At 41.8% G+C, this 17069-nt stretch overlaps 1 protein-coding gene across 1 annotated transcript; it reads left to right on the plus strand.

Moving 5' to 3' along the window:
• The first annotated feature begins 8495 nt into the window (after positions 1-8495).
• On the plus strand, positions 8496-14649 carry LOC141172739 (indolethylamine N-methyltransferase-like). Its single transcript, XM_073657210.1, has 3 exons — positions 8496-8708; positions 12392-12599; positions 13806-14649. The coding sequence occupies exons 1-3, from the start codon at positions 8558-8560 to the stop codon at positions 14227-14229; spliced, it is 783 nt and encodes a 260-aa protein (XP_073513311.1). The 5' UTR covers positions 8496-8557; the 3' UTR covers positions 14230-14649.
• The last annotated feature ends 2420 nt before the right edge of the window (positions 14650-17069 follow it).

Raw genomic sequence — 17069 nt, forward strand, 5'->3', positions numbered from 1 at the left:
TTTATCTGTATCTTGACTGGAAAATAATTTGGGCTTTGTAGCAGTGTGCAGCACTGATCCTATTAGGCCATCTATAATAAGCTTCACCAGATTTAAAATTAAAAATAATTTTTAGCTGCATCTAGCCCGGAAAATAATTTTGGGGCTCCGAGATGCGCAAGACACATAAGTGCCTTCTTGCTGCACTACCTGCAGCATGACCCTCATATTGTCAGAATTCGAAGTAATCATGACTACTGGGTTGCCACACTCTTAGATCCCCCAAACTTTTCGATCAACCTTTTCATTTTAATAAAGACCAAAAAAATGGTCATTTTTGAAATTATAAGCATTAGCAGGTTGTTAGAAACTGAAATCAAACAGTTTTCAACTCAAAACTTTATTCTAGGTGATGTTACATTTTCACATAGGACCCCTTGTTCGAAAGGAGCTTCTGAACTCTCTCGTCCATTGAATTTGTCAGGTTTTGGATGGTTTCTGCTTCAATTGTTTTGCATGAGGACAGAATACCCTCCCAGAGCTGTTGCTTAGATGTGAACTGCCTCCCGCCATCATAGACACTCCTTTTAATGATGCTCCAAAGGTTCTGAATGGGGTAGAGGTCAGGGGAGCATGGGGGTCACACCATAAGTTTGTCCCCTTTTATGCCCATATCAGCCAGAGATGCAGATGTTTTATGTGCAGCATGAGATGGTGCATTATCATGCAGAAAAATGATCTTGCTGTGAAATACACGGTTCTTCTTCTTGAACCATGGCAGGAAGTGCTGTTTGAGAAAATCCACATACATTATGGAGTTCATCTTTAGTGCCTTCAGGGATCCTAAAGGGGCCGACAATCTCTCTCCCCATGATTCCAGCCCAAAACATTACTCCACCTCCTCCTTGTTGGCGCTGTAGCCGTGTTTGCGTGGGGTGTCCATCAACCAGCCATCCTCCACTCCATTCATCTGGACCATCGAGCGCTGCACGGCACTCATCCGTGAACAAAACAGTTTTGAAATCAGTCTTCATGTAATGTTTGGCCCACTGGAGCCGTTTCTGCTTGTGTGAAGTGGATAGAGGAGGTCGACAGGATGGCATATGCACAGCTGCAAACCTCTGAAGGACCCTGCATCTTGTTGTTCGGGGGACGTTGGAGGCACAAGCAGCTTCAAAAACTTGTCTGCTGCTATGACAAGGCTTTTTTGCCGCTGCTGTTTCAACCTGACGTAATTGCCTGTAGGAAAGAGTCCTCAATTTGCCCTTATCAGCACGCACACGTGTGTACTGTGAATCAGCTACATACTTCTTGATTGCCAAGACACTTCATCCTGATCATCGCACAATGTTGATTGTAGTCATGCCTTGACCTAAACACTCCACAATTTGTTGCTTCTCAGCAGCCGACACATCCTTTTTCTTTCCCATTTTGGCAGAAAATGTAGGCTGCTTAATAATGTGAGAGAGCCTTCTTAAGTAGTCTTGCCTTTCATTGGACACACCTGCCAAACTAATTAGCACAGGTGTCTGCAATTGCTTACAGTGATATAAAGAGCCCTGACACACATCACCATCAATGAGTTTAACTGACAAACAAACAAATTCTTCCCTTATCACTCCTAAACACTTTTTGCATAATAATTTGGAACGCGGTGTACATGTGCTTTTCCACAAAACACCAGTGGTTCACGTAGTGAATCTTACAGTTCTAACTTGCCAACCGTGGTCTGTATGGAATTGTTCAATAAAGGGCCCAAAATTAAGATAACATAGATGGGAGAGGTCTCTATGAATAGGAATTCCTAAGTATTTGATACCCTGTGAGGGCCAGGCAAAGGGAAAGTTGGACTGGATGGAATCCTATATGGATTTAGGGAGGGAGACATCGAGGGCCTCAGACTTCGCTGCATTGATTTTAAAATTTTACCATGTAACAAAGTGATCTATTTCAGCCATAACAGCAGGGATGGATATATGTGATTGAGTGATATATACTAGGACATCATCAGCAAATAGAGAGCACTTGTACTCGGTGCCTCCCACCTCAATCCACCTAATATTGGGGTTATGGCGAATTGATGAGAGCAGGTGCTCCGTCACTAGGATGTATAAGAGAGGGGACAGAGGACATCCCTGCCTTGTCCCATTGGTGATTGTGAAAGGTGATGAAAATGTTCTGACGCACCCCCTGGGCCTTGGGACACCCGGAGCCGGACCCTTTTTGGTGGATGCTGGTGGTTGTAGTCTTCGTGGCGGCGATCCGGTTCCGTGGCTCAGGGCGGTCAAACCAGTGGCGGAACTATTTATGTGGTTTTGATGTTTAAATGTCCGACTACGCCACCCGTGGATTGCGGTCAGAGTGAACCGCCGCTACAGGGCAGACCGCTAAGGCTGGTGTTGTGGGTGCAGCAGAGCGTAGCATAACTCCCCACGGGAGGAGTATAGCCTCAGGGCAGTGTATGCGGAGGATGGGGGTGATGGTGCAGGGCAGCAGCAGTAACGACACGGAGTCAGTGATGCAGTTCAGGGCCTTTACTCACAGTTCTTATTATCCAGACCACGTCTGCAGGTAACGGCTGCCCACGTCGTACTGTGCTCACCAGGTGAGGGTCTCAGACAACTCCCAGATAACTTTGGAGCGCTTCACAGGACCCCCTTTGTGTGTCCTTTGTCTGGCCTTTCTTACCAACACTTCTGTCCGGCTGCCTCGGGCCTCCTCTTGGTAAACTTGGCGCCAGTTTCCCTGACCCTATGTGGTGCCTTCCTAGCGGGTGGAGCAAGGGGCTGCGCCACATAAAATGTCAGAGCCTCCGGTTTCTAGCTGAGGGTCGTTTCCTGCCTCCACTAGTTCGGGGACCGGTCTCCCCCTTTGGCCTGACCCCTCCACGCAGGTGGATTCGGGCGTGCGGTGGCGACTCGCCCGTCCGCACCCCTGGGATCCCTTCATTCCTCATTCCTGGAGCCTTCTCCGCTCCTCTTCCTTCCTTCTCCCTCTTGCAGGCCTGGGCCTCTGTTACTAGGCCCGCCTCCGGAGCAGAGCTCATGCAGAGCCCCTGCTCCCTGCCACTTCTGCTCAGACTTCTCTGCACTGAACTAAGATGGTGCCCACCTTTTATACTCCCTTCTCAATGCACCCAGGAACTGCTTCCTCCCTGCTCCTGCACTGCAGGGTTCCCCTTCCTCAGTGTTCCCTCCCCCCACTCCAGCCAGGGACAGGGACTGTCGTGCCCATCTCAGGGGCATATTGGTCGCCCTGCCCCACGGCAATGTGGTGTAATGCATGCAGGTGTCGGGTCCTGATCCACACTCCATCCTTATCTGAGAGTGAGATATCACACCTCTGGGTGAGGTGCAATACGTCTGTAGCAACCGAGCCCTCGGTGCTACAGTTCCATTTATCTTCAGCCTAGGTGACGTATTGTGATACAGGGCCGTGATTTTGGCTATAAAAGGGTCCCCTAGACCCCTACCCCAAGCTTTTTAAGAGAATCATATATGGCGTGCCAGGAGACTCTATGGAATGCTTTCTCAGCATCCAACGAGAGTATCTACTTACAAATTTTTAACTGCATCTAGCCCAGGAAATACTTTGTGCCTAGTAGCAGTGTCTGCTAGTCAGCGGATTATCCCGGCTGTTAAGCAAGCTACACCACCTGTAGTTTGGACACTTAATTTTTTCAAAGGAAATGCTTCGGGACCACGGGATACTTAGTGAAGAGCATCAGGAGGCACCCCAAGGCATAGGGGCTGGGACTGGCACTAGGATGCCTTGCGGTGGACAGCCGAGCTCGATCCTTATAAAAGCTTTTTAACTGCAGCAGCTTTAGTGGACGCTACTGGAGCTGGAATTACGCGGCTGCTGGCATGAGACTTGCCCTCCAATAGATCCTTGTAAATGGATTTAAAGTGTATTCATTCAAATTAGAGGGACAATTTAAATTAAAAAGCTTAGAGCTGCCTCCACCACAGGGGGGCTCTCTCGACCCACCAGCGGACAGGCACCAGTATTGGGAGAGGGGGGCTGGCCGTCAGGGTTCACCGCGGCTCTGGCACAAACCCGGCGACACGGAGGTGGCACGGGCAGGAGCGGACTGGCCGTCTCGGCTTCTCACTTTTTGGATTTTAGAAGGGCATGACATGCCTATATCTGTGTCTCCTCCTCCTTTTACTCCTCCACCTCTTTTCTTTTCGCATGACTATATGTACTTGTCACTTTTCCATGTGTTAGTTGTGTCTTCTGAGCAGTTTGTCAGCTTTTGGACACCTTTGAAGGTGTTTTCTATGTGTTTCTATGTGTTTTTGTTTGCCTGCCATTGGTTTTAACGGTGTTCGAAGGTGTTCGACGAACAGTTCGACGAACAGTTCGGCGAACACACGGGTGTTCGACGAACCGAACCGAACTCGAACACTACGGGGGTGGCTCAACACTAGTTATCAATTTCAAACCCATCGGATAACAGAGACTCTAGTTTAAATTAAAAAATAATATTTTTATTCGTTATTCATATTAAAAAACAAAAAAAACAGGAAAATAGAGAAATGACAGGGGACATCCGCGAGAGAGAGATGCAATATATAGCTAGGTCATATCACATTTGGCATGATTATATAGCAAAAAACTAAACCACCTTGTTCACATGATGTGTATTTAGACCAGTACTATAGACATATGTAAACAGATTTGACAAAGTGCAAATGCAAAGTGAAAATTGTGCAATACTCAGTCGATCAATGTAATAATGAAATAAAATAGAGTATGGGGAATCAGACATTTGAATCAATGATCATAAAGTGCTAAGTGCTTATATTTAGAAAGAAAATGCCTACAGTGCCCCATTCCATTAATTAGACTGAAAAAACAGTTTACAAATATGCCAAGTGCCATGGGATAGTTAATATGCCTATTTAAAATTGCTACAAACTGACCAAATTAACAGCATTTACCTCTCAGAACCCCTACGCCGTTTCGCTGTTAAGCTTCTTCAGGGGGTGTGTCTTTCCACTGAGGGGCTTGGGTATATATAAAGCCATCTAGCCAATTGCATTGATCGATGCATGAGAAAGAAAGTAAAGAAAAAAATAGAAGATGTCTAGTGATAGGCCAGGCGTCCGAGGGGCTGTCTATAAGGTGCTATCCCATTAATTATGTGCCAGCCGTGTGGTGCTTTGATGGCGCATCGTGCACATATATAGTACACCTGTTTGCAAATTGGACTTCCGGGTAGTGCGCAGTGGAACGCGTGTGTGGAACGCACGTGGTCCACATGAGGCGCACCCCCGGAAGTCAGTAGGTGATGTCACACGCGCGTGCGCACAGCTCCCATGGGCCGCATGCCGCTATGCAGTGAACAGACACTGTGGGGTAAAGCCTATCTATACAGAGCAGTGGAGCGCATGTGTGGAACGCATGCGGACCACATAAGGCACAACCCAAGAAGTCCATCGCCACTTCATGGACCATAAACCTATAGGATGTGGCACGAATATTAAAAGATGACAAAGGAAGGGAGGGAATGGGGGAGCAGGAGGGACGGGAAATTAACCAAAAATAAAAGGGAAGAAAAACACACAAAAAGGAATGTAAATAGATGCTGTGGAGGGCACCCATTGTCATAGGTGAAATATGAAAAAATAAAAATGAAAAGAAAAATAAAGAAAAAGAAAAAGAAAAATCATGTGTATGTAAGAATATGTGAAAATATATTATTTATAAAGTGAAATATATAAATGCACAAAAAATGATATATGTGTATAAAAAAATAAATAAATAAATAAATAAATAAAATAATAAAAAATTATATGAGAAATATAATGTGTGCTGAGGTATGATATAATCAAAAAAAGTGCTGAAGATAAAAATTAAAAAACTGTTAATTGTGCAAAGGTTTTGTGCAACATAATCACGGAGAATGAGGTAAAGAGCCTACTATTCTGCAAGTGTTAACCATCGTATATAAAATACATGTTCTTCCCAAAGGAGACCCCCCAGTTCACTCCAAAAATTGCATATTATAAATAATTCACTTGTTGAAGAAACACAGCGCCTTCCTAATTTATAGTCCATGCTTATCATTAATGCATAATTCCAATCCAATATTTCTTAATTAAATTGTCCATCACCATGGATTTCCGTGGGGAGTACCACAAATTTCAAAGATATCCCACATGTTTCAAATTGCAAGAATTTCACTTGTTAAAGAGACACAGCGCCATCCATAATTATAGTCCATATGTTAGGAGCTAGGCGGTTACTTGATCTGAAATGGGTTCAGAATCGTCAGTGGATTTGGTGGTCTCCCATTCAGGTCCAGCCAGGGGTGATGCTGCACAGCATCACCGTCGGTCCCAACGCCTAGCCAATGCACGAGATGTGCAAGTTGTGTCTTGGGTGTTTGTGCCTAGCGCTATGAAGTATAGGTTGTGGAGGGAGTCAGGGCTCCGGCAGCCTAAGTCCAAGATGCATCACACTGAGCATGCCCGTGACATGGTGGACCGTGATTGGTGGTTCGGGAACCAGCTGATCCGGTGACCTGGCACCGCCTGATTGGTCACAGATGACATCACCAATGGTGTGACAGTGGGGCAGGGCTTAATCTTTAAAAGGCCCGCCCACAAACATGGCGGCGCGCTCAGATCATAGAGCATGATGCTGGTGTGTGGACGTCTGTGCTCCACGTGAAGTTTCTGCCAGGCAGGTTAGCTCCATAGAGGCAGGCTAGTGAAAGTAGGCAGGTAGCTTTTCCTTGCAGACTAGCTCTGTCAGTGGGGGTCGCCTTACACCCCGAGCAGCCTGCAGGACCACGTGGAGAAACAATCCTCTGTCCGGTAGCACGCCGGCAGAGGGCACTTACCCGTCAGCGTGAGTCACACGCATCTTAGCGCCAATCCCTACAGCGTAGCGCCTGTATAAAAGACAGGGCTACTGCTTTTCCCTCAGTCGCACGTCTCCCTGCGGTTCTTGGAGATTGTGTGAACCGCTGAAACCTGCTCCGTGTGCTTTAACACGGAGTGGTTCTTCAGTTAAGTAGGTGCTATCCCGGTCACTCTTCTCCGATGCAGTTAACGGAGATAGAGCGAACCGCTATACCCGTTCCTGTGTGCTGTAACATGGAAGGGTTTAACATTTTAGTTTGTTACTTTACTTTCCACCCGGAAAGTGTTCGGCAGCAGTCCTTCAGGCTGCATGGCGGACCCCGGGGTCGGTTGCGTTCCATTTTAATAAAGTTGTCTGCAACCGCCCTCCTAACACCATGCATGTCATTAGTAGATAGTTCCAAGCTAATGTTCCTTGATTCTAATTGTCCATCATCATGAATCTCTGCGGAAGGCACCACGAACACCATCCCCTCCGAAAAAAGGAACCAACCAAATCACCAGACTCCACCCAGAGAAGCCAAGGCAAAAGGTAAGTAAATAGTGGATGTGAGTAAGTCTTTAATCTATGGTATAAAAGTACAAATCAATTAGTGATACATAATAGTTTGCAAAGAGGACTACTCATCCTTTACAGTACCCATGATACACAAGTGTAAAAATAGGGGAGAAGGAGGGGGACAAGAAGAGAGAGATTGAATCTAAAACACACTCAAAAGCTTGTTATAGCATAATACTCGGCTGTCATCTGAACGGCCTCACAGACATCAGAAAAATTTTTGCTGGGGTTAAAAAAGGAAAATTAAAAGGGTATTCAAAATACCATATTAAATAAACACATTAAAAATTAATTTGGATATTTTGGTGAAAGCTCTCAACAATAGTAATCTCAACATCAAATTGACGTATCACCATGGTAGAGAGCTGGACTTTTTGGATCTCAAAATCGATATTTCTGATGAATGACGTGCCATTACGGACATATATCGCAAGTCTACGGCCACTAACTCACTGCTACATGCAGAATCGTCTTTTTACAAACTATTATGTATTACTAATTGATTTGTAGTTTTGATTTGAGTTTGCCAAAAATTGTTCTCACATCATTAACATATTTGAATAGCTTGTTGCACATTGGGTACGGGCAAGAAATGAGCAAAACATTCTCCAGGCATTTCCTGCTCTGAAGATGCTCCATTCTTACAAATCAAGTCAATACCAAGGTTCAAGAGACACCCAGAAGATGTTGGGCAACTTTTTAAGCATTTTGCCATCGTTTTTGCTTAAAAAATTGCTAGTGGTTTCTTTATTGTTGGATGAAGTTCAAGAAAATATCATCTTGAAAAAGCCAGTAAAAAGATGCCCCCAAAAATGATGTAAAAAAGACTCAGGAAATGATCAAAAAACATTAAAAAAGACACTTCAGGAAAAAAAAACTCCCTGGTTTCCTGAAGCGTCTTCCTTTGAAAAATGTCACCGTTTGTCCGGCTGAGAAAAATATTGTTTGCACATACTCTAAAAGCGACTTGTTTATAGAAAGATCATACAGTTTCCAGGTGAATGTATAATCCCATGACTCTATATGTTAAGATGAGGACTCATCACCTGATAATTAATTCTTACTCACAAGCTTTGCAAATTATATAAAGACCTCAAGAGCCAGTGTAGAGAGAAACAACTCATCCGTGACACAAGATTACACAATGGATTCCTGTAACTGCAAGATCTACCATGAAGATGGCTTTGATGCCAGACAAAGTTTAAAAGATTATTTTTCAGATAAACCTGAAATGAGTTTTAGAGAGGATTCCATAATATTTCCCATGGAAAATCTTGTAAAAACTTTCACAGAGGGTATGTATCTTATTAATCTTTCTATATTGAATTAGTTTTAAACATTTTTAAATAACACAAATTTGTAAAAAAAAATGTTAGTAGTTTGAGTGAACAGAAGGAGAAAGCACCCTACCGAGGGAGCAGAACAAAACTCCGGTCTTGAATATGATGAAAGTGTAGGGTCCCTGGAATTAGTAATGGAATTGGTTTCCCATCTATAATTTCAAGAACCCTAGAAAATATATTGAGGGTGAAAAAATCTAAAATTACAATAGTAGGCGCATTTTACAAATCTAATGTAAGGATATACAGACACAGAATGTTTCACAATGTCCACATCTACGTTGGCAAGAGAACTTGCATGAGAAGCAGATTCACAATAAGCTTGTTGTGTAAATGCAGCTTTACAGTTAGATTAACCCACAGATTGCTGCTGATAAACACCTTAACTCCTTCACAACATTTGACGTACCTATACGTCATGGTCACATAGGGGTTCCTGACCGATGACATATAGGTACATCATGACGATCGTGCATGGCACAGGAGTGATCACCACTGGGAGTTTCGCATTTACAGCCAGGTCCGCTCCGGTTGTTTAAACCCCTAAATGCTGCAATCGATATCAAACGCAACATTTAGGAGCGTGGAAAGGGAGGGCGCTCCCTCTCCCATCTGATCGGTGACCCCACAATGTGATCGTGAGGGCCTGATCATCGTCATGGCAACCCGAGGATGTCATGAAGACCCCTGCGTCTGCCAGCTATGGCAAGTCTGTTAGATCATGCTGAGAGCAAGGTCAAAGAGGCTTCCGTCAAAGGTTTAAAGCATTGCAATGCATTAGACCAACAATCAGAGTGATAAAAGTTAAGTCCCATGAAGGGACTTAGTAAAAAAGTTTAAAAAAATTAAAAATATTTTTCTAAAAAAATCACAAAATAGTAAAAAAAATGAAAAAATAATATATCCATGAATACGTATTTTTATGGAAAAACAAAAATAAACAGAAAAAGTACACATATTTACTATCTCCACATCTGTAAAGACCTGATCTATAAAAGTGTCACACTAGTTAACCACTTCAGTGAACACCGTAAAAAATAAAATAAAAAAATGAGTTAAAAAAACTATGCTTTTTCATCATAGCCACCCAAAAAAAGTAGAATAAAACGGGATGAAAACGACAAAAGTAAATAAAAATGGTATCACTAAAAAAAACATCTTGTCCCTCAAAAACAAGTCACCATACAGCTCCATCTGTGGAAAAATAAAAAAAGCTGCAGATCTCAGAATACAGCGATGCAAAATCAGTTCCATTTTTCTATAAAATAGTTTTTATTGTGTAAAAGTGGCAAATCATAAAAAAAGATATAAATGTAGTATCGTTGTAATTATACTGACCCGAAGAATAAAGCTGCCTTATCAGTTTTACCAAACGCGGAACGGCATAAAAAAACTATCCCTGAATTGCTGGGTATTGTTTATTCTGCCACCCAAAAATCGGAACAGAAAGCGATCAAAAAATGTCATGTGCCCGAAAATGGTACTAATAAAAATGTCAACTCGTCCCGCAAAAAAACAAGTCATCATGTAACTCTGTAGGTAGAAATATAGAAAAATTATAGCTCTCAAAATATGGCAATGAAAAAAATTGCTTTTGCAAAAAATAAAAGCGTCTTTTAGTGTGTGGCAGTAGCCAAACATAAAAAACTATATAAACCTGGTATCACGAGGAACGATGTAAAAAATAAATAAAACCATTTCTTCACTTGCTGTTGATTTGTGCATTCTGCTTCCCAAGCAAGGTTCGGTGAACATTTATCCTGAGCTCTACGTTGAGTGCTTACACCGGGGTTTCCGTGTAAATCTTTGAAATACATGATTCAGGTGGAACCTCTGGCAGAACATTCCCTTTAATGAGGCAGATGGAGGCACTGTGGACACTGTCTGGCCTATAATTCAGTGGTATTCGCCTTTTTAAGCCTGCGGACGGGCCAGTTTTTTGCGTTTCTGAAAAAAAGGACACGGCTGAACAGAGGGTAGACGGAGTCTCCACTCAGGTCCATCATCTATTAATGGAAATATAGAGGGCTTCCATGATACTGGAAGCACAAAGACTCTGAAAAAGTGAAATGGCTTCTCGTCCCCAAAAAGAAATTCAGCGAATTCTGCACTTCCAAATACAAATGTCCCCCTCCCTTCTGAGCCCCAGTGTGCCTAAACAACATTTAGCATTCACATGTTTGGCATTTCCGTAGCGATGCAAGCCTGCGTAATTTATAGGTGTGTGTCTCCAGAAGCACGAGCTGGGCATAATGTACTGGCTACTACAATGTACTAGGCACTACAACGTATGGGCACTATAATGGCAGATTTGCAATTTTCACTCTGCAATATTCACTCCTGATTGTTTCTGAAAAATACTCATGGAGTTAAATCATCACTACACCTGTAGATAAATTCCTAAAGGGATGTTATTTCCCAAATGGGGTCACTTGAAGGGGGATTCTGCTCTACTAGCACTTTGCTGTTCTGTGTATGGAGTCTGTAAAAAATATAAATGCATATATTCTGGGAATCACAGAAGGAAGATGAGGATGAAGAACTGCAATTATTAAAGCTTTGAAGTTAAGCCAAAGTAGGTAGAGGGTGATGTTCCCCAACAGGAATAGGGACCTGGAACACTCCTGACATTCAGGACATTTTAGGGACCATGGAAAATAACATAACGCACCCTGATGTAAGTAATGTGTGCTCAAAGGATGTTACGAAAATCATATTAAGCTATACCATTGAGGGAGGTCTAAAAATTTGTAAGTTATTCACCTTAACTTCTGGGAGGATGTATGGACTTTCCAAAAAGGAATCTGCAGATGTCTATCCCCAGAGTGGTCTTCATCACCAAGCCTAATCCTGGCCCTTGTCCTCAAAGATGAAAAAAGGTAAATTTTAGCATGAATTCTCCAATGCGATTTTTGTTGTCCATTTGTGCCAATGTAAGAAGATTTAACTGCTTGACAAATATTGTAGCTGTTCAGTATTTGATGCACCCATTCTGTTTGCCCATTGCCCATTCAGCAGCAGAACTTTGCTTTATGTAATAGATCCTGAGCCCGTGCCATGTAAGTGTAGTAAATGTATGGCAGGTCTTATTACTTTTGTGATCTTCCAGCTGTGCAGTAAATGGATATATAGTATATATGCATGGGTAGAAAGGGGTTAGAGATGTATATATTTTTATAATTTATGCTTTAATCTTCCCTTTCAGTCTTAAAGGGGCCATCCACAACCTGTTCAAGCGCTTTAAATTAAGTAGTCCCCTTTCAAAATAAAAACACCATATACTCAACTCCGAGACTGGCGTCTTAAAGCAATGTCAGCACGGGGTCTCCCATGACATTTATTATGTCACATGAGGTCTGCATTCAATCATTATTGGGCTGCTGTGTTCTCTCTTCTTGCATTTATCCAACATTTGTCCCAAAGAAGTGACAGCACAGCAACCCAATACTGGCCACTGATGGGCTGCAGGTGTTTTTATTTTACAAGGGGTAAAACTCTTTATAAAATGGTGTGTTCAGATAGTGGATAGTCTGTTTAGGAGATGTATAGTGGAAGTAGTGAATATACTGTAGATAATGACGAATCATCACTTTTTCCTCTTGTATGCATATAACAATATTCAGACATTTTTTCTGTAGGTCACATTCAAGGAAACATTTTGATTGATCTCAGTGCTAGTTCCACAATTCATCACCTCTATGCAGCCTGTGAATTTTTCAAACACATCATCGTGCTGAAGGCCAATGAGAGATGCATCATGGAGCTGAAAAGATGGGTGGATGAACGTACAGGAGCATTTGAGTGGGACCATTGTGCGAAATGTCATGCAGACATAGAAGGAAAAAGGTGAAATATACTGTACAAGAAAACATGTAGAATACTTCATATCTTCTGCCAACCATATTTTAAAATATTATTCTATTGCAAATTAAATTTCAGCTGTCAGTAAAAAGGTCTACTTCAGATCAAAATTCTTAATCATTGTGTTTTTCTGAAAGGACACAGCAAGGCTATGGTCAAATCACATTTGGGTCAGAGGTATAATCGGGAGAATCCCATTAGTACAGCTCTGCGTTTACCTCCATGAATGCCTCTGATTTTCCTTATATTGACATACTGTAAATTACTCATTGACCACAATTTAGAGTATACCAATTGAAGGGATTCACGCTCTCAGGTCGGCATTAGACTTCACACAGGCACCAGATTCTTGTGTCCAGACAATGTGAGGTTTATTGAACTCCATAAATTTGTAAAGCTCTTTAAATGAAAATAGCCTTTTCCCGGCACATATGAAATAGCAAAAATCACAGTTCTTTTTCCAATGAAAGCAAAATAATAACAGGGTCTCACACAGATAACAATTGAGGTCCTGCTCACATTCATTGGTGACTCAGACATGGCTGAGCTAGTCTCAGTTCAGTCACACAAAATGGCTGTTGTCCATAGCAACCAGTGATACCTACAGCTTGTTGCACACAACCTGTGCAGTCTCCTCTCAGAGCGATTCTGACTAGTCTCTCTGCAGGTCCAACACAGCCAACTCTACCCAGCTCCCCCAGCTGACTGCCCAACAAATGAACATGGGGCCTAGCTGTAGAAATACCTAGCCAAGTGCATGTAATCAGGACCTCCTGTACTAAGTTTTAACCCTGTCCTACCTTGCTATTCTACATACCCTTCCCCTCTGCCCAAAGCCAAGGACTGGGCACTATCTGTGCAGTTTTCCACTCTTTCATATGCAGTTAAAAAAATTTTGCTGAAAGAGATTATTACATTGTTTTGGATCCTATTGAGTGAATGCGGGCTTATGGATACTTTTAATATATGTATACTACTGAAGCTCCCAGGGCATGCATCATATATAGCCATCCAAACATAGTGTGAATACAGCTTTCAAAACTAAAATGCAATGCATCAATCTTGGTTAAATTTAAGCTTTGTCCAAAAACTGAAAACCAATAGTCCAGTGCTAACCATTGGGCCCTAATGCTTTTTTATTCAAAAATTGCTGTGATATAATCACAATCTTCATGTTTCCATTTATTTCAGTGACCAATTTGAGGACAAAGGTGAAAAAGTGAGAAGAGCCCTTAGACATGTTGTGAAATGTGACTTCGAGAAAGAAAATATCGTAGAGCCGATAGATCTCCCACCAGCAGATTGCATCATCATTGGTTCGCTCCTAGAATTTCTAAGCAAAAATCAAGATGCATTCAAAAATTATCTTAGGAAGGTCACAAAGTTGCTGAAACCTGGAGGACACCTCATAATTTTGGGGATTTTAGATGCAACATATGTTATAATTGGGAAAGACAAGTTCCATGTTCTCAATTATGATGAGGATTTTGCCAGGAAAGCTCTAGTTGAAGAAGGTTTTGTTATTGATACCTGTAAGGTTAAGAAGAGAACGGCTGTGAGTGACCTCACTGATTATAAGGGCGTGCTATTCATTACAGCTCACAAAGAGAAGTAGAAACTTATAGATGAGGTCTGTATGTCAAGAGTTTCTATGTATAGCTTTAAAGTTGAATAATCATAAAATACCTACACAAACATATATATGTATAAAAATGTAACTGCTTAGCCTTTAGTAAAAGAGGTGCTGTTTAGGATGTATTCAAGGAGAAATATAATTTCTATGATTAAAACACCAATGCAGACAGGCAGGAATTTTGTTTACTGTACCAAAGATGTCACATGTCTTCAAAATTGCAAAATACAGATGAACATCCATGAGGGGCGTGGAAGCCTAATATTCTAAGGGCACATAAAGTAACAGTCAAAAGATTGAGTAGTGCAATATGCGAGCTAACAGATTGTTCATTGATTTTAATTGCTGATCTGTTTTCCATCTGCTTTATACGAATAGTGAAATAAAGAGAATCATATCATAGTTGTTTGTGTTATTTACTAAAGCAATATTTTTGTGCTTACTGGTAAAGTTTTCCAGAATTTGATTTATGAGTAATAATTATATTGAGTTGGATGTACCATGTGAAAGCAGACTGTTTTGCTCATGGAGGTGTAACAAGGGAAGAGACAGCATAATAATATTAATAATAATAATAATTATAATGATGATGATGAAGAAAAGAGAGTGGAATTGTCTTTTGGGGAGTAAATACAATAAAAATGTGTTGCCCTCTATAAGAGTTGCCACTTTATGTCCTTTTCTCTGGGACAGCAAGTTGGTCTGGTGAGATCTTCATTAAAGGAGATCAACAAATTTATATTTATTTATTTTATTTGCTTATCTAGTATCTTTATTTTACACAGCACTTTACAATCTCAGTATGCATTTGGAGTGTGGAAGGAAACCTAGAGAACCAGGAGGAATCCCACACATACATAGGAAAGAACATACAAGCTCCTTGCAGATGCTGTCCTTGGTGGGACTTTAACTCAGGACTCCAGTAGCGCAATGCTACAGCACTAACCACTGTGCCAAGTATCACCATACCAAGTATCTCAGCCACACAAATTCAATATCAACACAGTGCCTGAATAATATATACAGTTTTAAAGTAAGGAAGGGGTTAATGTCTTCAAGCCTGCCAAATATTACCCAATGTGGAAGCTTTCAGAGAATACTAGAACAAAGAACTGATGAAGGGCATGACTAAGCTGGGCGGACTAAGCAGTATCTTTTACTTATTATGCAGCTATTTTCTAATTTATGCAGAGAATGCGTATATTAATGAAGGTTATAAATTAATCGTTCTCTCAAACAAGGTTTGGAGATTGTTGGAAATCATAGCCTGTGCACTTTTCATTCTCAGTGGTCATAAACTAAATCCCAGAAACTTTTATGTTAAAGTTAGGGTTGCTCTAACAGTTTGGAGGCACTGCTGAGATCCACAAAACACCACGTGAATCTGAAAAAAAAGGACACTTTTTTTTTCTCCAGGAATCTGTCCTCTGTCAGTTTTGATAGGTTAGTACGGGGATTTGGAAAAAAATTCCCTTATATTATGCATGATTCAATTGTTATTAGTAGTGTTGAGCGAGTATGTTCTATTTACCCTTTCGCCGAGAATGCTCGGGCCGAGCTCCGAGTATTTACAGCTGCTCGGTGATATGTTTGAATCGCTCCCATGTGCATGATTTGCAACTGTTTGACAGCTTTATTACATGTGAGGAATGTCTATTTCTTACACATTCCTCACATGTAATAAAGCTGTCAAACAGTTGCAAATCATGCACACGGGAGCGATTCAAACATATCATAGAGCAGCTGTAAATACTTGGAGCTCGGCCCGAGCATACTCGGACAGAACATACTCGCTCAACCCTAGTTATTAGGCATGTGAATGAGTAAGTGATTTAGGTAAGTTGAATTCACGACTATTCTATTTCCCCTTGGTCAGGAGAATGTTAAATGTTTAGACAGTCCTTTTTCTTGTCCTCAGTATGTGTGTGTTCCTGTTAGTGGCATGCTATCTTCTGTACAAACACAATAGATAACTCATTTGCAGTCATAGAAGGATATCAGAAGCCAGGAAAGGAATATAGGGACTAGAGATGAGCGTTGTTCTACTCGAACTGTTCGCCAATCTCAAATTCGAGCTGTTTTGGGCGGTGTTCGAGCCGTTCGGCGAACACGAACGATTTGAGAAAAATTTGGCTGTTCGAGGTTATGTTCGATAACTGTTCGTGCACCAAAATCATAACTGGATTTTTTTTCAGTAATGATGAAAATTAATGTTAATACGCAGTTTGAGTGTACAGCGGGGTGGGGGGAGGGGCAGGGGATGGATCTCTGCAGGAATAATGAAGATCTCCATTTTTTTTTCTCTTTCCCGCATTTGCAGTGGGGAGGTGCAGTCTGTCAGCCTATCAGCAGCGCACACATGGAGCGAACTGCTGTTTTTCACACAAGCAAGGGTATGTGTCATTGGCAGTGTATGTCACATGTCCTTGCCTTATAAGACCAAGCCATTATCCCCGTCGCCACCATTTTCTCACTGCTGCAGCTGCGTGTTAGACGGCACCGCTGTTGCTGTGTGCGCTATACCTTGTTAATTTCAAGCCAATTTTCGCACAAATCTACAGATAGCTTGGGAGTAGGGAATAGTTGTGATTGCAGTCCTTTTAAGGACTAGGTTACAGCATTTCCTACGACTTTTATCAGGCAGGTCTGTGCTCTTAAATAGATAGATTGTGGGAGTAAAGACTAATTGTAATTGCAGTCCTTTTCAGGACTAGGTTATATCAGTTCCTATCAGTTTTTGCCAGGCAGGTCTGTGCCAGTGCTGTGCAAGTTTTTTTCACAGCATTTGGCTGAATCTAGCAAAGCTAATCCTTTTTGGCCTA

This window comes from Phyllobates terribilis, unplaced genomic scaffold (genome assembly GCF_046119375.1).
Source record: "Phyllobates terribilis strain yellow unplaced genomic scaffold, ASM4611937v1 Scaffold_12__6_contigs__length_324123572, whole genome shotgun sequence".
NCBI lineage: Eukaryota > Metazoa > Chordata > Amphibia > Anura > Dendrobatidae > Phyllobates > Phyllobates terribilis.

What these genes read in the sequence shown, in the direction of transcription:
- LOC141172739 (XM_073657210.1), top strand. Translation starts at nt 8,558, where the DNA reads ATGGATTCCTGTAACTGCAAGATCTACCATGAAGATGGCTTTGATGCC. An exon ending in TGTAAAAACTTTCACAGAGG is followed by an intron (nt 8,709 to 12,391) that starts GTATGTATCTTA and finishes TTTTTTCTGTAG; the next exon opens with GTCACATTCAAGGAAACATT. An exon ending in GCAGACATAGAAGGAAAAAG is followed by an intron (nt 12,600 to 13,805) that starts GTGAAATATACT and finishes CATTTATTTCAG; the next exon opens with TGACCAATTTGAGGACAAAG.